At 40.0% G+C, this 19829-nt stretch overlaps 1 protein-coding gene across 1 annotated transcript in view; it reads right to left on the bottom strand.

Moving 5' to 3' along the window:
• HAO2 (hydroxyacid oxidase 2) overlaps positions 1-19829 on the bottom strand; it is a 41517-nt gene that overhangs the window by 16045 nt on the left and 5643 nt on the right. Inside the window, exons 2-3 of the mRNA XM_026713351.2 lie at positions 4928-5080; positions 3469-3620 (exon numbers count right to left, since the gene is read on the bottom strand). Of these exons, the coding sequence (XP_026569136.1) occupies positions 3469-3620; positions 4928-5058 (283 nt within the window). The 5' untranslated portion in view covers positions 5059-5080. The remainder of the gene's footprint in view (positions 1-3468; positions 3621-4927; positions 5081-19829) is intronic.

The following is a 19829-nucleotide window of genomic DNA, read 5'->3' as shown; positions in this document are numbered from 1 at the left end:
TGGACACTTTCAGTTATCCAGGTCATGTCCAAAGGTACGTTTTCAAGAGGCAACTGTGCTTTCTGTTTTTCCTTTGAAGATGTTTCATTTTTCTTCCAAGAAACACCTTCAGCTTTGAGTGTTGAAGAAGCTTCTTGGATGAAAAGTGAACATCTTCAAAGAAAAATCAGAAAGTACAGTTGCCTCTTGAAAAAGTGTCTACTTTTTCTTCTTTCTTTCTTTTTTTCTTTCTTATTATATGCTTTCTGGCCTTTTCTTTTTTAACGATCATTTTAATTTCTCTCCACAATTCTTCAGGTATTCTGTCCACAAGGTTCCAGTCTTTGAAACTGTTTTTAGCTTCATATTCTTCAGAATTGTATTAAAGGTTGTACCTCATTAGTTTAATCCTCTTTACTGTAAGTCTCTTTCAGTCTGATGCCTTTCCATGATTAATAGCCAGCCTGATTCACAATCAGCCCTTGGCAATGTTTGAAAGTTAGCAAAGAACTTTTTTTTCATTTGCTGTTACATCAGATGTAATATCTTTTGTTATGGCATTGCTCACTTCAAGGCATAACATAGCTGTCATATAAGTGAAGATGTATTAGCAATGGACAGAACATTTCCTACATAGAAGTCTATCAGTCATTATCCTACATTGTTGCAGGTCCTAGTTCATATTTTCCGAATACTGAGGGCCTTAAAAGTCCTGCCCCATTTCCCTGACGGTAAGCAGCAGTGCAGTTAATACTGGCATGGAGCCAAATGAAATATCTTGGCTGGACTTTTGACCAGGCAATCACAGGCAAGGTTGTAGCCATTCCGTCAGATGAAAAAAGCAGTGGATGGATGGATGGAGAGATGGATGGATGGATAGACAGACATAGTTTTGTATGTATACACTCACATATTTACATGCACATAATAATATATAATACTACACCAGAGATAGTATTCAGCAGGTTCTGACCAGTTCTGGAGAACCAGTAGTGGAAATTTTGAGTAGTTCGGAGAACCGGCAAATACCACCTCTGACTGGCCCCGCCCCCATCTATTTTCTGCCTCCTGAGTCCCAGCTGATTGGCTGGGTCTTCTTTTGTTGCCTTGCACAGGAGAACGGAGATGGAAAGCAGGTTAGTGGGATGGAGAGGGAATGGGATTTTGCAGTAACCTTCCCCCAGGAGTGCGGTGGGAATGGAGATTTTACAGTATCCTTCCCCTGCTACACCCACCAAGCCACACCCACCAAGCCATATCACGCCCACCAAACCACGCCCACAAAACTGGTACTAATTTTTTTTGAATTCCACCTCTGACATGTACATATAAGTAGTAATTTATTTATTTATTTATTTATTTATTTATTTATTTATTTATGTCAATTGCTTACAAGATAATAGGTATAAGTATATTCATAGTTATGAATACATGGATACATATAAGAAAAATTTAAAAAAAGAAAAGAAACAATAGGACAGGAATGGTAGGCACATTGGTGCACTTATGCATGGCCCCTACAGACCTCTTAGGAAAGGGGTGAGGTCAATAGTAGACAGTCTAAGGTTAAAGTTTTGGGGGTTTGGGGAAGAAACCACAGAGTCAGGTAGAGTATTCCAGACATTGACCACTCTGTTGCAGAAATCGTCTTTCCTTCAATCAAGTTTGGTACGATTAACCTTGAGTTTGTATCTATTGTGTGCTCTTGTATTGTTATGGTTGAAGCTGAAGTATTCATTGACAGGTAGGACATTGCAATGTATGATTTTATACACTATACTTAGATCAGACCGAAGGCGGCGTAGTTGTAGGTTTTCTAGGTCTAGAATTTCGAATCTGGTGGCATAAGGTATTCTGCAACGAGTAGAGGAGTGGAGAACTCTTCTTGTGAAATATTTCTGGACTTTCTCAACTGTGTTAATATCAGATACGTAATGTGAGTTCCAGACTGATGAGCTGCATTCGAGTATTGGTCTAGCAAATGTTTTGTATGCTCTAGTTATTAGTGTAATATTACCAGAGAAAAAGCTACGTAAGATTAGGTTAGAAGTAAGTCAGAATTCTACAGTAATTAGGCCATGCTCATTTGACTGTGTTAGAGGAATAAATACAAAGCCAAAGTAGGAAGGGGCCAGATTGTATTCCCTTTGGGATACTTGCCACAACAATATTCATGGCACAGGGAGAAAGCAAAACAAGCACCCGCCTTCAAAAATAGCTTAAGCAGGAGCAGCCCAATCCTACAGCTTTTTTTAAAAAACCCTTCTTTAGCTATCTACTTGGGGATGAAATTAGTTGCTTAAGGAACCCTTGCCCCCTAAAGTGCCATATATTTTGCATGCAGCTGTTCAAGCCCTGCATGTGATTCCCTACTAAAAGAAACTGGGTGAACTCACAGTGCAGATATTCTGTGGGAAACAAGTAGTGTGTTCTGCTGTCTCTCTCTCTATACCATTTACAATTACCATTTAGGTTTAGTGGATGATAGATTAGAAAGAAAAAGAAAGAAAGAAAGAAAGAAAGAAAGAAAGAAAGAAAGAAAGAAAGAAAGAAAGAAAGAAAGAAAGAAAGAAAGAAAGAAAGAAAATGATGGATGTATTTAAAATACTATACCAGGGGTCTGCAACAGTGGTGGTATTCAGCCAGTTTGCACTGCATCAGGCGAACCGGTAGCAAGGATTTGGCATGGGTCATCGAACTGGTAGTAAGTTCTGGCTGGCCATGCCCCTGACCTGGTCGCCTGGTCACCGCTGGCCCGCTTGCCCTGCCCGCCCGATGCTTACTCACCCCACCTGCCTGATGCTTGCCCCTTAAGGTATTTCTTTCTTTTTTCCCGCTCCAACAATCAGATGCTCATACGATCAGCTGTGCCAAGATTCCCCTTGCTGAGGCCCAGGAAGGCAAAAAATGGAGGGAGGAGCTCAGTCCCCCGCTCCATTTTTTGCCTTCCTGATGCCCAGAGGAGTCTTCTGGGTGAAAAAATGCTCCCCCAGAGGCTCCTCTGAGGCCAAGAAGGTCCCAAAACGGAGCGTGGAGGGGGGTGGTTGAAAAAAAGCAAAAAAACAACAACAACCATGCCCACCAGTCACATGCCCATGCCCACCAAGCCACATTCACCAAGTTACACCCACAGAACCAGTAGTAAAAAAATTTGAATCCCCGTTTCCCACAGAAAAGAAAATACTGGGAGCCAATAATTTAACAACTGGTGCGACTGGGTGGGTGTGGCCAACTCAATGTCACTCACTCCCACCCAGCCACCTCCTGCTCTGGAATATGGAGAGACTTTCCATCCCCTGCCATCATCCTTACCTTCTCAGGCCACGCAAGGAGTGACGGGAGGAGCCACCCAGTGGTGGGATCAGCCGACAGGGAGCCACAGAAGAGGGCCAAAAGAGCCACATGTGGCTCCAGAGTCGCAGGTTGCAGACTCCTACACTATTCCCTTATCGAATACCAAAATTATTTTTGGCCTATAATCTTGCATACCTTGAGCTGTGCTTTGCTCTCCATCAGGACAGGCCAAACCATGGAAACCAGTAGGAGCAATCCCCACTGGGAAGTCAATTTCAGAGCCAAGAATCGTGGTCCTTGGATCTATTACCGACATATCCCGCAGCACCCGTGGCCGCAAATAGATTCTGTGGGATGAAGAGAGAGCAGAAGCTTCAGAGTTGATCAGAGGTAATATTACTGAAGGAAGTTCAGAAAAATGAACCCTCCCTATCTGTCTGCTTATCCATTTATTTTCCTATCCATTATTCAATCTGCCATAATAACCTCAAGCAACGTCCTAGATTTTGTCATATATCCTGAATTCTGCAATGTCTGAAAGCAACCAAATGTGTGTTGCAAATGTGGTATGTGTGTCACTGCTGCCATCTAGTTGTCCAGATGTTTTCAGCGTAGATCTGATAGCCCTGCAGTGGCACCAATCTTGCTCAGTTTGTAAGGCCTATGAAGAAGATACAAACATGCAGCCCTGTGAAGGAGAGTGTTTTTGGTGTCGCTAATCTTGAACTCCTCGTGATTGCATGGAGAAGTCCCAGCTGTTTTCTTGGGAACGTTTTCAGAAGTGGCTTGCCAATGCCTTCTTCCTATGCTTTGGAGGCAAGGACTTGCCAAAAGTCATCTTCCTGCCTAAGGGAAAAGTGGAATTGGGTTTTCCCACTCCTAGGTCAGCACTTTAACCACTGCACCAAATAGTTTTTGAAGGAGAGGTGCAAAATCTATAGATAAAAGTTACTCCTGCATTTATCCAGCTCTTTCAGTAACAGACAAGAAACAGTAATCTTGCTGAACACTGAGGAAGATACTGGAACAGAGAAGAGAGAAAACAGCCATCATTCTTACTTGGATATAAAAGTTGCAGGCAGGGAGTCCTTTTATTATGTAAGTTTAGTTTTCCCATCCTCTAGTGCCCACAGAAATGCAGGGATCATGCTGGCTAAGAAACAGAGGTTTGTAAGTATGCTATAAATAATCTAAATGCACGCCATGCCTCCACTGGGCAAATGCAACGAGACTCCTTCTGTTTTGAAAAGCTGGGTGTTTCTTGTAGTGAAAGTGGGACCAAGAACTATTTCAACAATTCTGGGGTAACCAGAAACTCAGGTTTAACCATCCAGTAGTGATTACTGGTGCTCAGAGCAGTGATCTGCTGCTCACTATTGTAGCAAGTTAGGCTGTGTCACACACTTCTGTGAGAAGTGGCCAGAACACTCATCAAAACTAGGATGTTATGAAACATCAGCATATTCACGGCCAATTTCTTTTTCCAAATCAAATTTCTAGTCTAGTGAATGCTAGATCATTCATTTCTATCTCAGTTTGCATCAGAGAGTGAATGAGGAGAATAAAAATCAGTTGGCTTGGTGCTGCATCTCAAAGTGGATACATCTGGCTCATGAGTAGATACCTTCTTTCAAAGACTTACTTTATATCCTACCTTTTATAAACCATGAGATTGTCATCCCGTGTATAACATTCATCAGCACCTGCTGCAAAATAATCCCAGATAGGCTTAGGAAGATGCTTTTTAGCATAAGCTTCAAAATCTGACACACAGATAAGAGTCATTTCAAAACAAAGTGAGAAGAACCTGGTAGGAAGAGAGAGACTGAATAAATATAACAGGTATAGAATTCCAGGTGAAAACCCTAAAATAAAGTTGAAAAAGAAATAATGATATAAGCAAGAACCTACCATCTAATGAAAGCATCTGGAGTTCATTTAGGTCATCGCAGAAATATAAGCCAAGCAAAATGTATTGTAATTCCAAGCTATTATTTTATGACATATTTATACTCACCTTCACCCGAAAAGAATTAAAAATGTGAAATCCACTTCCCTGCCTAGTTTATAGACCTGGTTTTCTCTCCATCATCTATTCAAGCAGTAGCCAGATCCAACCTAATCACCACCAAGATAAACCTATTTTATTGAGCATGATGATACAACTCACCCGTTATCTTTTTTTTTTTTTGCTTTTTTCCTAAAAAAAGGAAAGTGTTAAGAACTTTTTCATTTTTTGACAGAATCTGATGACTTGTGTAGTCATAGCTGCTTGCTTAATCTGTGGAAATAAAGCTAGCCAAAGTTTGGAGAAATTACATATATAGATGACCTTGTGTGGGAAGCCTCTACAGTTTGGATGGGAGAGAAATGATTCATTCATTTCCCTATCTGTGGCAGGCAGTTTCAATTAAAATGACAGAAATTGCCATAATGTCCTTTGGTAAGAAATGACCTATAAGAAAAGGACAGGTACATATATTACTTTGCATTATTGTATTGTTGAAGCTGATTTGCAGGTCAGAAATACGTGCCAAAGTGTTCATTTCCCGCCCAATTCTCCATGTATTGTTACCTGAACTGCAACCTGTGAAAGGACCTAATGGCAAAGACTGCAATGATGACACCATCAAAGCAAACCTCTTTAATACATTCTTTGGCTCAGTATTTCTAAAGAGCAATGAATCAAGCCCAGTACTTCCTAGTCGAACCACAGACAACTAGAATGATCTAATACATATTGATTTTACAGAAGACATTGTTGAAAAAGCACTGCGCAATCTAAAACCATCTCTATGTATTGGACCAGACAGAAATGTGCCTACTTCTTAAAAAAGCTATCCACTGCCATAGCCAAACCTCTAAGCACAATCTTTGAAAAAACTTTCAGGACCAGCTCCTTGCCAAAACTATGGTCACAAGCCACGATCATCCTCATCTTCAAACAGGGAGACCCCAGCCTAGATGAAAATTACAGACCAATCTCCTTATGCTGCATTACCTGTAAAGTCATGGAAACAATTATTAACCAATCCATTATCCACCACTTAGAGACAAACAAGCTACTCTCTAATAAACAATTTGGTTTCAGAAAAAAAACTATCCTGTAATCTGCAACTCTTACACTGCAAAAACATGGACTACACAACTCAATCAGGGCAAAGCAATAGACGCAATCTACATAGACTTCTGTAAAGCCTTTGATTCAGTGGTACATGACAAACTACTCCTAAAACTAAATCTTATGGTATCTCTGGACACCTGCAAAACTGGATAGAAGCGTTCCTGTCAAACAGATAACAAATGATCAAAATTGGGAGCATCCTATCAAATTCTGTACCTGTCAATAGTGGTGTTCCCCAAGGCAGTGTTTTACGACCAACTCTCTTCATACTCTACATAAATGACCTCTGTGATCATATTAAGAGCAACTGTGTTCTTTTTGCTGATGATGTAAAGCTACTCAACACCACAGACAATACTACTACTCTCCAAAAAGACCTTGATTATGTATCAGAATGGTCAATCAAATGGCAACTTCAAATCTCAACAAAAAAATGCTCTGTCTCACATATTGGCAGAAAAAAATCAGAAAATAAAATACAAGCTAAGACCTTGTTGAGGATCCAAACTTTGTCAAGGACCTTGGAGTACTCATCTCAAATGATCTAAGTGCTAGAGCCCACTGAAACTACATAGCCAAAAAGGCATTAAGAGTTGTTAATCTAATCCTACGTAGCTTCTTCTCTGGTAATATCACACTACTAACTAGAGCATACAAAACATTTGCTAGACCTATACTTGAATACAGCTCATCAGTCTGGAACCTACATTACGTATCTGATATTAGCACAGTTGAGAAAGTCCAGAAATATTTCACAAGAAGAGTTCTCTGCTCCTCTACTCATTGCAGAATACCATATGCCACCAGACCTGAAACTCTAGACCTAGAAAACCTCCTGTCCAATCTAAATATAGTATATAAAATCATACATTGCAATGTCCTACCTGCAAATGAATACTTCAGCTTCAACCATAACAATACAAGAGCACACAATAGATACAAACTCAAGGTTAACCGCACCAAATCTGACTGCAGAAAATACAACTTCAGCAACAGAGTGATCAATGTTTGGAATACTCTACCTGACTCTGTGGTTTCTTCCCCAAATCCCAAAACCTTTAACCTTAGACTGTCTACTATTGACCTCACCCCCTTCCTAAGAGGCCTGTAGGGGGCATGCATAAGCCCACCAATTGTGCCTACCATCCCTGTCCTATTGTTTTTTATTTTTCTTATAAGTATCTATCTCATGTATTCAAAACTATATTTATTCTTATACCTGTATCTTGTAAGCGATTGACAAATCAAATAAGATGTTAAAAAAAATGTAAATGCTCGATATATTCTAGAATAGGAAGGGATATAATATGATTAATATGTAGAAAGTTGGAAATTCAACGATTAAATTTTTGTAAAGAAAACCATCACAGAATGCAAAGTATGTTTTATAAAGAGCAACATTTCATTGGTCTCCAAGAATGCCTATACTAATTAATGTCAGGGCTGCAATGGGAGACTTCTAATGAGGTGAGCACATCTGTTTCCATTGCAGATGGACTGCAGGGCATTACAGCCACAAAGGCAGCTGGAAGTGAAATCTCTTTAGAACAGGGGTGTCAAACTCACGTCATCACAGCGGCATCATGTGACATATCAAGACTTTTCCCCCCTTTGCTATACCGGGCGTGGGCATGGCCAGCACGTGATGCATCCAGCCTGCGGGCCAGGAGTTTGACAGCCCTGCTCTAGAATAAAGAGAGCTCTAGTAATCGCCCACATGTACTTCACCACACCTGATTTTTCTGATCAGACAGCAGAAATCAACTTTTTTGCAGCCATGTGATCTACTGGAAGTCATGGGTTTCATTGTGTTCTGAGTCGTAAATGCAGCCTTTTGTGGACTCAGGGTTTCACAAAACCTAACCTTTTAACTAACTTTGGAGTTTATTTTGTTATTGCTTATTTAAAATTGGCAATAAAAACTTTCAAAACTGTATTCCTATAAATTACTGGGTGAATTTCTCTTCAATCTGTTTTTTAAAAGTTACAAATTTTCAGCTTTGTAAGATTTTTTTTTGTATACTTGTATATTTTTGCAATATACAACAAAGGAGTGACTTTAGAGTTGTTTTTAAAAATTGTAAATGCTTTGTGAAATTGATGTAAAGAAAAATGAATAGAATAGAAACTTCATTGTCACTTTAATGTACACTAATTGGCATATATTAAAATGAAATTGCATTGCATTGAACTCTCAAAATATAACTATTATGCCCATACCACCACCCCCCACATATATATGACACCATGGGTGGGCTTCAAAAAATTTAGCAATTGTTTCTCTGCCCGGTTGCTGGGTCGGCATGGCCATGGTGCGCACGGCCTAGTCAGCCTCCTGCACCATGGGGGGGAGGGGGGGCATTTTTGACATCCCTGAGCTTTGGAGGCTTTTCTCAAGCCTTCGGGAGGGTGAAAACGGCTTCCCCGGGCTCCGGAGGCCCACTGGAGGCTGGAAATGGGCCTGTTTCTGGCCTTCCGGAGCCTCCAGAAGGCCCATTTTCCCCCTCCCTGGGTTTTCTTGGAACCTCCGGGAAACCTGTTTCCCCACTTCCCGGGCTCTGGAGACTCTCTGGAGGCCAGAAACTGGCCTGTTTCCAGCCTTCTGAAGCCTCCAGGAGGCCTGTTTTTTGCCTTCCCCAATCCTCCGTGTAGGCCCTACCTGGGATCCAAAACAGGCCGCGTGGAGAGTTCTGGGAGGGGAGGGATAGGCGGGGCCAGCCAGTCAGCAGAACTACCATTCGGCAAACCAGATGTCAAAGTAATATCCAGTTCACATGAACTGGTGTGAACAGGTAGCAGCCCACCGCTGTATGACACAGAGAAACATCACAGTCTAGTTCAAATGTAGATACATGGTGAAAAAAAAAGAATCCTGTGAATTTACAAGACGGATGGCATAAGGAACAAAGCTAACAAAGCTATTTAAAAAAATCTAGTAGTCCTGCTATAAATCTAGTAGTCCTCCCAGAGAGGAGCAACAGAAACAAACTGTTAAGTGGGTGTGTGGGGTCTCTGTTAAGTGGGTGTGTGGGGTCTCAAATTCTAAGCACATTTCGTTTATAAGCAGTATCCTGAATAATGGGAAGCAAGCTTCCTATAATCTTCTCAGCTGTCCTTACTACTCTCTCTATGGACCTTCTATCTGGGGCACTACAACCATCAAACCAAACAGTGATGCAGTTTGTTAAAACACTCTCAATCATGCCTCTGTAAAAAGTGGCCAGGACAGTAGGAGAAAGATATGCTCTCCTCGTCCAATGCAGGAAATGCAAATGCTGGTTTGCACGCTTCAAAGACTTTGAAATTAATTAGAAAGATTCCTCCTCTGGGAAAAATCTCTCTATTTTACATTTCAATGCAAAATAAGATTTTGAACATCAATTGCTAAAGTGCATGATGGTTACTTCAAAAGAAACATTTGATGTGTGAGCTGTCCTTGAGTTTTTAAGTCCTTGAGTTTTTAATTCTTTACTGGAATTAAAAGTTAATGAACTGAAATGGACTTTAAGGTGGATTTAAAATTACAATTTATAAGAAAGAGATGGCAATGCTAGATGTACAAATGGAATTGAATGATCACTTAAAAATCAAAGGGGACATACAAATAATATATCTTGAGAGTGAAGTGGACTTTCTTTTTAAATTGAAATATTTACTGATGTTATTTAATGGACATTACAAATGGATTTGGATAAAGATGATAAGAACTTAAAGAAAAGAAACAAAGACTGGAAGAAAACAGGAGTTAAATTTTTATCAATGGAACCAAGGGATGGTTGGGAGGAGAAGGAAAATATAAAATTGGTCTATTTTACCGTGGTTAAATAATGATTACTATCTTTGGTGATATTGATGAAGATTCTCAGTCATCCAGATAGAATTGTCTGGAAGCTGCTTGGATGGGCAATGAAATGTCTCAAACCAACAAGAAAATAAGTCCAGTTGCCCTGACTGAACTTCCAGATATCTTTGTTGATGCTCAATGGTTACCTGGATGTTGGGTATATGGATACACCAACCAGGTTTGGGTTGAATAAATATGTAAACCTAGGATTAAGTGTTTTGTAGCTTTAAGCACAAGAAACTGCAATGTCATTGTGGGTGCGGTTGCAGGCAGTAATATAGGTAGGAAGGGAAACGTAATAGACCCTGCTTCTGGATGCACCTGGTTCTGTTCCTGGTCTGCTGCCTGCTGTGTTGGAACGTCTATCTGCTTATTTTTGGAGGCTACTGTGCCAGATACCATTTCAACTGAACACAAGGACTGTTTGCCTGGTGAGCTGAGGATTCAGCGTTGTCTTTGAGATAAAGGTATCGGGAGGAGAAGATTTACAAGCAGATAAGGACATTGTATTTACTGTTAATGGACTTGATAACTGGATGGATATACTGGATAATGATATATGGACTGAATGACACTTCTTAATCTCTGTGTGTATTAAATAACTATTTTAAAACCACAAACAGTGTTTTTGTCTGCAGTGTGTGTATACTCTTGGGCCCACTCTCTCTCTCATTTGCCTGCCTGGCTTGACTGCTGCTGCATACTCTGCTTGGGGGTTTATCCCCAAACACTAACATTGGTTATGGGCCCAGCCTCACTCTCATTTGGCTGCCTGGCTTGACTGCTGCTGTGCACTCAGCTCGGGGGTTTATCCCCAAACACTAACATTGGTTATGGGCCCAGCAGAGTGCACAGTCTAACTAACCAGGATATAGGAGTGAGAGCTGGTGTGAGTTGCACATTACTGTAAATACAAACTGTTTGTTAAATAGTTATTTTTCACAAGAGCAATGGCACAAGTAAATTTGCCAAGTCTGTCCATGATATCCAGACTAGATGGAACAAACTATGTTTCATGGTCAATGAAATGTAGTTTACTTCTACGAAGAGAAGGTTTGTGGAACATAATAACAAACCCACCAGATGTATCAAATTTAAATCCCAATGATGAAGAGGATTATAAACTGATACAGGACTATGAAAGAAAGAATGAACAGGCTTTGTGCATCATAGGTCTCACCCTGTCTGACCAGCAACTCATTCATATCCGTGGAGTGGAAAATGCTGCAGAATGCTGGGATAATCTCAAAAGGATTTATGTTCGAGACAGTGTAGGAGCTCATATCAATCTTACACAGAAGCTGTTTAGAACACTTCTTGAGATAAATGGAGACATGTTAACTCATTTAAACTGTATGAAAAGCATTTTTCAAGAATTGCAAGAAAAAGAGCTTATATTTAATGAGTTGCAACAAGTATACATTATACTGTCTTCTTTGGATCGAAGCTATGATGATTTTGTGACTGCTTTAGAGGTATTGCCTAAAGACAGTTTATCAGTAACTGAGATAACTGGCAGGCTATTAGAAGAAGCCAGGAGAAGGAGTGAACGAGACCAGCTGAGAGCAGATAAGCCTAATGAAGAGAAATTATCTTCAAAGTCTGAAAGAAACCAGCTATGCAAGGTAAAGCACCCGGAGGAAGAGAAGTTATCTTCAACGGCATACACAATTAAAAAGTGTTTTAATTGTGGAGGCAGAGGACATTTGGCAAGATTCTGCAGAAAAGGAAAAAGCCAGAATTTAAAGAAGCCAAAGAAATCCTTTGAATTAGCCACATACAGCAACTGTGAAGTGAAGAGTGATTTATGGGTGGTGGACAGTGGAGCATCCCACTGCATCACGAGAGATAAGACAAAGTTTATAAAAATGTCTACAAGCTCTCAGCATATATCACTCGCTAACGGTTGGCATCTCAAGGCCAAGGGTGAAGGTATTGCATATTGTCCATGTTTAAACCAGAATATAAACATGTTGTATGTACCACAGTTAAAGTTGAATTTACTTTCTGTAAGAGAATTAGATAAACTAGGATATGTGGTTACATTTAAGAATAATAAGTGCATACTGGAAAGAGATAACAAAAAGGTAACTGCAGCTTTAAATGGAGCATTATATGTCTTACATGATAGTAAGAAAGGGGAGGCACAAACTGTATTTAACAATACCAAGCCTCGTGATGAATGTATCCATTTATTGCATAGGCGTTTGGGGCATGTAAATTTTAAAATGCTAAAACGGACAGTAGAGTTATCTGAAGGTATAAGGTTAAAACCCTGTGATAAGTATTTGCGGCTGTAATGTCTGCTGTGAAGATAAGAGTAAAATATTGCCTGCAAATAGGCTAAATGGTTTCAAAACTAAAGAACCTTTAGAAGTTGTATTTGCAGACATTATTGGTCCAAAGAAACCCAGTATGGGGGGTGCTCGATATATACTGAGCATTATGGACCATTACTCTAGATATGGGTTTTGCTATTTAATGAAAAGCAAAACTGAAACATATCAACATTTCTTCAACTGGCTAAAGTTTGCAGAAAGAAAAACTAAACGGCAACTTATAACCCTGGTGACAGATAATGGCATGGAATTTGTTAATAGCAAATTCCAGAATAGGTTAAAGGCAGCTGGAATAGCTCATAAGACATCTGCACCATACAGACCACAGCACAATGCATATGTTGAAAGGCGAGGCCAAACTCTGCAGGCAATGACCCGTACTATGTTAACTGATTCTGGGTTACCTGATTCTTTGTGGGGGGAGGCCACAATGTGTGCTAATCATTTATTAAATAACGTTGTTAACTCAACCACTGGTGAAATACCATTCACCATGTGGCATGGCAGGAAGCCTGATCTGAGTTACCTGCACACATTTGGTGCACCAGCATGGGTGCATATCCCTACACAACTCAGGCGTAAAGGGCAACATAGAGCTAAACAATTATTCTTCGTTGGTTACCAAGCTAACCATAGGGCATATAGATTTTGGGAGAAAGGCACATCTAAGGTGTTATGTAGTGCTAATGCCCAATTTCTAGAGCACGTAGGATGGGATAAGTTAGAACAGGATAACAATAACGAGGTGGTTACTGAGTCCTACAGAAATCCCATCAAGTATCCCTGTAACTTTAAAAATAATGTAAAGCAAGAAGTACAGGAAGAGATAGTGCCCATAGAAGAAGAAAAGGAAGAAATAGCTCAGCAAGATGAGGAAAATGACCAGGTAGTAACTCAAGAGAGTCCTCATACAAGCCCTGAAATTCCCAGAAGAACTACACGTATATCTAGACCGCCTGATAGATACCAGGCTAACACAGTGTGCCAGGTAAATAGAGTTCCATCTACTGTGGATGAGATAAAAAGGTATCCTTCTAAAGAGAAAGAAAATTGGTATGCTGCAATTAATAAAGAATTGAAATCCTTGAAGGATATGCAAGTGTATGAAAACGTGAGATTACCTAGTAATACAAAAACCATTGGCTGCAAATGGATTTTTAAAATAAAAACTGATAAAGATGGAAACACAATCCATAAGGCAAGGTTAGTAGCTCAAGGTTTTAGACAAAGTGCAAATGACTATGATGAAGTATTTGCACCTAGTCTTAAAGCAGCAACGTTAAGGGCAGCCTTAGTGTGGGCAGCAAGCAAGAAGTATATAGTTAACCATTTAGATGTGGAAACTGCTTACTTGCATGCTCCACTAAGACATACTGTTTATATGAGAAAGCCTAGTGGATTGAAAGGCGATAATAATAATGATTGTTGGTTGTTAAAAAAGAGCCTCTATGGTCTTAAACAATCGGGCTATGAATGGAACCAGTATATTGTGAAGGAACTGAACAATATAGGATTTAAAGCTGGTTTAGCCGACCCATGTCTATTTAAGAGAGAAAAGAATGGGAAGATATCATTATTATTGTTGTTTACTGATGATATTGCTCTGATAACTAAGACTAATGATGAAGCAAATGAAATAATAGCATCATTAGCCAAGAAAGTAAAAATCAAGCAATTAGGTGAGATAAAGAGATATCTAGGTTTGAATATACTGAGAACACAGAAAGGGTTTAAGATATCTCAGGAAGATAAGATATCTAAATTGCTATTAGATTATAAAATGGAACTTTGTAAGCCTGTAAAGACTCCAATGAGTCAGGATATTTGCAAAATGGATACACAAAGTCCCAAATGTGATAAGGAACTGTATCAATCCTTGATTGGTAGCTTATCATATATTAGCAATTGGTCAAGGCCAGATATTGCTTTTAGTATTAACCAGCTGGCAAGACACAATAATGATCCGCTTCAATGTCACTGGATAGCATTGAAAAGAATCTTAAGATATCTTAAAGGAACATTACACCATGCACTGTATTTAGAACCAGAAGGTGATCTCATATTGAGTGCTTATGCAGATGCTAGTTTTGCAGCAGAAAGAGACACGAGAAAGTCGACTTCAGGAACAGCCATAATGCTGGGTAAGACATTAATAGGCTGGAAGTCAATAAGGCAACAGCATATAAGTTTGTCTACTATGGAGGCAGAATTCTCCTGTTTATCTTTATTGTGTACTGAGTTAATTATGTATAAACAAATGTTGAAGGATATGGGTATAACTGTAAATTACCCTATAGTTGTACATGAAGATAATCAGGCAGCAATTCAAATGGCCACTAATATTGCAGTTAAAACGAGAAGTAAACATACAGATTTGAGGTATCTTAATGTAAGACAATCTGTACAGAGTAAATTGATACAACTGGAGTACTGCATGTCGGAGGACAATGTAGCTGATCATTTTACTAAAGCCCAAGGTGCCATTAAGCATCTAGAGAGTTGTGAAAAATATGGGTTTAGAATGTAAAGGTTACATATTTATGTCACCCAAAAGGGGAGAATGTTGGGTATATGGATACACCAACCAGGTTTGGGTTGAATAAATATGTAAACCTAGGATTAAGTGTTTTGTAGCTTTAAGCACAAGAAACTGCAATGTCATTGTGGGTGCGGTTGCAGGCAGTAATATAGGTAGGAAGGGAAACGTAATAGACCCTGCTTCTGGATGCACCTGGTTCTGTTCCTGGTCTGCTGCCTGCTGTGTTGGAACGTCTATCTGCTTATTTTTGGAGGCTACTGTGCCAGATACCATTTCAACTGAACACAAGGACTGTTTGCCTGGTGAGCTGAGGATTCAGCATTGTCTTTGAGATAAAGGTATCGGGAGGAGAAGATTTACAAGCAGATAAGGACATTGTATTTACTGTTAATGGACTTGATAACTGGATGGATATACTGGATAATGATATATGGACTGAATGACACTTCTTAATCTCTGTGTGTATTAAATAACTATTTTAAAACCACAAACAGTGTTTTTGTCTCCAGTGTGTGTATACTCTTGGGCCCACTCTCTCTCTCATTTGCCTGCCTGGCTTGACTGCTGCTGCATACTCTGCTTGGGGGTTTATCCCCAAACACTAAGAAAGTTTTCTTTCTTTCTTTCTTTCTTTCTTTCTTTCTTTCTTTCTTTCTTTCTTTCTTTCTTTCTTTCTTTCTTTCTTTCTTTCTTTCCTTCCTTCCTTCCTTCCTTCCTTCCTTCCTTCCTTCCTTCCTTCCTTCTTTCTCTCTCTCTGTCTCTCTTTTTATTTCTTGATGCTATGAATTAATTTGCAATATCTATATCGTTATTTTTGGATATCTAAATAATAAATTATTATTTCTGGTAATGTTTAATAGCCCTTCAATTTTATTTTATTTTATTTGTAATGTTTAATTGTTATGAGAGCATTGAGGAGAATTTAGATTAAATGAAAAGGAGGATCATATACTTATAGTGTTAAGTATTTTTGTTAATTAATAAGGAGAGTTGAAGATATAAATATTAGTTGGCAGAAAATTGGGTGAGGTATGGAATGAAGAGGCATCTGGTTGTATTTCAAGATTTACTTAATTAATTTTCATTAAATTAATTAACATTTAATTTAATTAAAGATTTAATTTAAGGTTGGAAGGGACATTGTAGGTCATCTAGCCCAAGTGGGATCTTTTGAAGCCCTAGACTTCAAAAGAGTAAATTTCAACAAACATAAAGAGAGCTTTGGAAGGATTCCATGGATAAAAATCTTAAACGATAAAGTAGACCACAACCTATTTCTTAGTAAGCTAGAAAAAAATGGAATAGATAGCACCACCACTAGATGGATTCACAACTGGCTGGCAAACCATACTCAACGAGTAGTCCTTAATGGGTCTAAGTCTACATGGAGGGAAGTAAGCAGTGGGGTGCCACAAGGTTCCGTCTTAGGCCCAGTACTCTTCAATATCTTCATTAATGACTTAGATGAGGGAATAGAAGGGGAACTTACCAAATTTGCAGATGATACTAAGCTGGCAGGAATAGCTAACATCCAAGAAGATAGGCTCAAGATCCAGATGGATCTTGACAGATTAGAATACTAGGCCGTATCAAACAAAATGAAATTCAGTGTAGAGAAAAGTAAAGTCCTACACTTAGGCAAGAAAAACCAAAAGTACACATATAGACTGGGTGAAGCCAGGCTCAACAGCAGTAACTGTGAGAGGGATCTTGGAGTCTTATGGACAACCAGCTAAAAATGAGCCAGCAGTGTGCAGCCGCCGCCAAAAAAGCTAATGCAATCCTAAATTGTATTAACAGAGGGATACAGTCAAGATCAAGGGAAGTACTAATACCACTCTATAAAGCCTTAGTAAGACCACACCTAGAGTACTGCATCCAGTTTTGGTCACCACATTATAAAAAAGATGTTGAGACTCTAGAAAAAGTACAGAGAAGAGCAACCAGGATGATTAGGGGGCTGGAGGCTAAAACATACAACGAACGGTTGCAGGAACTGGGCTTGGCTAGTCTAGTAAAGAGAAGGACCAGGGGAGACATGATAGTGGTCTTCCAATATTTGAGGGGCTGCCACAGGGAGGAAGGGGTCAAGCTATTTTCTAAAGCTCCTGTAGACCAGACAAGGAATAATGGATGGAAACTGAACAAGGAGAGATTTAACCTGGAAACAAGGAGAAATTTTCTGACAGTGAGAACAATCAACCAATGGAACAGCTTGCCCTCGGAAGTTGTGGGAGCGCCATCAGTTGAGACTTTCAAGAAGAGATCAGACTGCCATTTGTCAGAAATGGTGTGGGATCTCCCACTTGGGCGGGGGTTGGACTAGATGACCTACAAGGTCCCTTCCAACTCTGATTATCTGTAAACAACTGAAAACAACTGAAGAAGCTTGGGAAACTCCAAAAATATGATTATAAAAGCCCAGTCCAGTACAATATCATTGAAAAAGAAAAAATCCAAGAAGAAACCAGCATCGTTGTACAAAGTATAAAAAATGGAAAGAGGGACATAACTAAGGCAGAATACCAACATATAGTCTGAATCTGTAAAGATGAAGTCAGGAAAGCCAAGGCTCTGAATAAACCAAGACTTGCAACAAATGTCAAAAATAATAATAAAAGTTTATTTCAACATATAAACAAGAAAAAATTAAGGAAACAATTGGTCTGCTAATGGGAGATGATGACAAGGAGGTGATGGGCAATAGAGAGAAAGCAGAGCTGCTTAATTCATGAATGTGCTTATGAATAAACAGGAAGATGAAAGCCAAAAAACCCAGTATATCTCAAGGCTACCAACACTCCGTACATTCTGAGTAACCATTCACTGTCACGTGAAAAGAGTAGTGTCAAAACACTATATGCCAGGGTGAGAACACACAGTAGTACCCAGCAAACAAAGAGAACAGGTACCTACGTGTACATTTTAGGCAGAATAGGGAACCACAAGCCTTTATCACAAGATGCCTGTGCAGTATCCTGGGGAGAGAAAGGAAGAAGGTACAAAAGCAATTATGTGGCACACTCTGCCATACATCAAAAATATGTCAGAACCAAGCAGAATGCAACTTCCGAGATCTGCCAATGGGCATTGCCTACCACCCAGAGGCTACCATACGAGGACAAATCATGCACTACAAAGATTGTCTGGAGGTGGGAGAAACTTCAAATATAATTTACCGGATTATCTGCCTGGATTGCCACTGCAACGATGTGGGATAGACAGGGAGGAAGCTAACCATCAGATTGTGAGAACCTGAGTGAGCAGTTTGTTAAGGAGACCCAAAGTTATTGGGAGCCTCATACTACAGTCAACATTCCATTTCACAGCTACTATAACTGTTCGCCAAGCAGGGACAAAAATAGCCAGAAAAATGGCCCAAGCCTAGGAAACAGGTCCCTTATCAGTCAACAGAAGTGTGCTGATTTACTATCAGTTTATCAAGTACTTAGGAGCCAAGCACAGCAGCACAAGGAAACAACAATCAGTGACTTAATAGTCAACCATCAATACCCTAATTAACAACTAAAAGCTACATACAATCATGCACCATATAAATACAACACATAGAAAAGCACATACTCTAGAGCAGGGGTGTCAAACCTGCAGCCTGTGGGCCAGATACGTCATGTGCTGGCCACACCCACCTCTGGTTTAGCGAAGAGGGAGAAAGTTGCAGTACGTCACATGATGACAACATGTGGTCAAGAGTTTGACACCCCTGCTCTAGGGAGAGAGAACTTCCCTGATGATGGGCTTTAGTAGGAGCCACATAGCTGAAAGACTGCACCTTTGATCTTGGTGACCGATTCAGATTTTGCCTTCATTTGCAAAACAAGCAGAATCTGCCACTAATAGTTAAGTCTGAATTTTCTGGTTGAGCTCCGGGGCCCCACAATCTCAGGAGCTCCGCAATTTGAGCCTTTGAAATATCTGGCATATCATAGAAGGAGAAAAGTATCCCCATGGGAAGACACCACAGGTTAAAATGCCCTGTGGACATAAAGCTTCTTCTGAACTTAGTATCCTCCCAGATTGTCATTTTAGCTGTAATTGGAAAGATAAAAGGATAATCATAAGTTTGTCTGGTTTGTCTAGAAAAATAAATACAGAGGCTCCAAAAAAGAGATATCTCAAGGAGGGAAATCTAGTAAGATCTTTTTAGATCTGGTGTCTATCTCTCTTGGTGATCCTAAGTGGGTCACAACTGCTTCACAATCATTTACAAAATAACTGTTTTTGTTCCGGACTAGCAGGCTCGTAGCCTGAAAATCTGATTGGCCCGCTGAAAGCCGATCGTGATTGGTCGCCATAGACTGATGCGATTGGCCAGTAAACGGGCTGCCGCGATTGGCCCTGCCAAGAGCGGCAAACTCAAATCGCCTTCATTGGCTGCCTAGCCTCAGCCAGCCCTATATAAGGGGCTGCTGCGGCTGGGGTTAGTTGCTCAGATCTGAAGTCACTAATAAAGAGCTGTTGTTGCTATCTGAGTCTTGCCTCCGTTCTTGAACCGTCCTCCCAGATATAACACTGGCGACGAGGATGGGATGCGGAGGCAACAGAAGCTATTGAATTGAGCTAGCCGAAGGAGCACGTGGCTGACAGAGCACAATGACGGTGACATGGCCAGCAGCGCTATACCACCCATACCATTCGATCCAGCTAGCGAAGATTGGGACTCATACATGGACAGATTTCAAATGTTCCTGG

The sequence above is a fragment of the Pseudonaja textilis genome, chromosome 2 (genome assembly GCF_049901715.1).
Source record: "Pseudonaja textilis isolate UNSWEBS1 chromosome 2, rPseTex1.2, whole genome shotgun sequence".
Classification (NCBI taxonomy): domain Eukaryota; kingdom Metazoa; phylum Chordata; class Lepidosauria; order Squamata; family Elapidae; genus Pseudonaja; species Pseudonaja textilis.
This window is presented reverse-complemented; position numbering and strand designations above follow the sequence as displayed.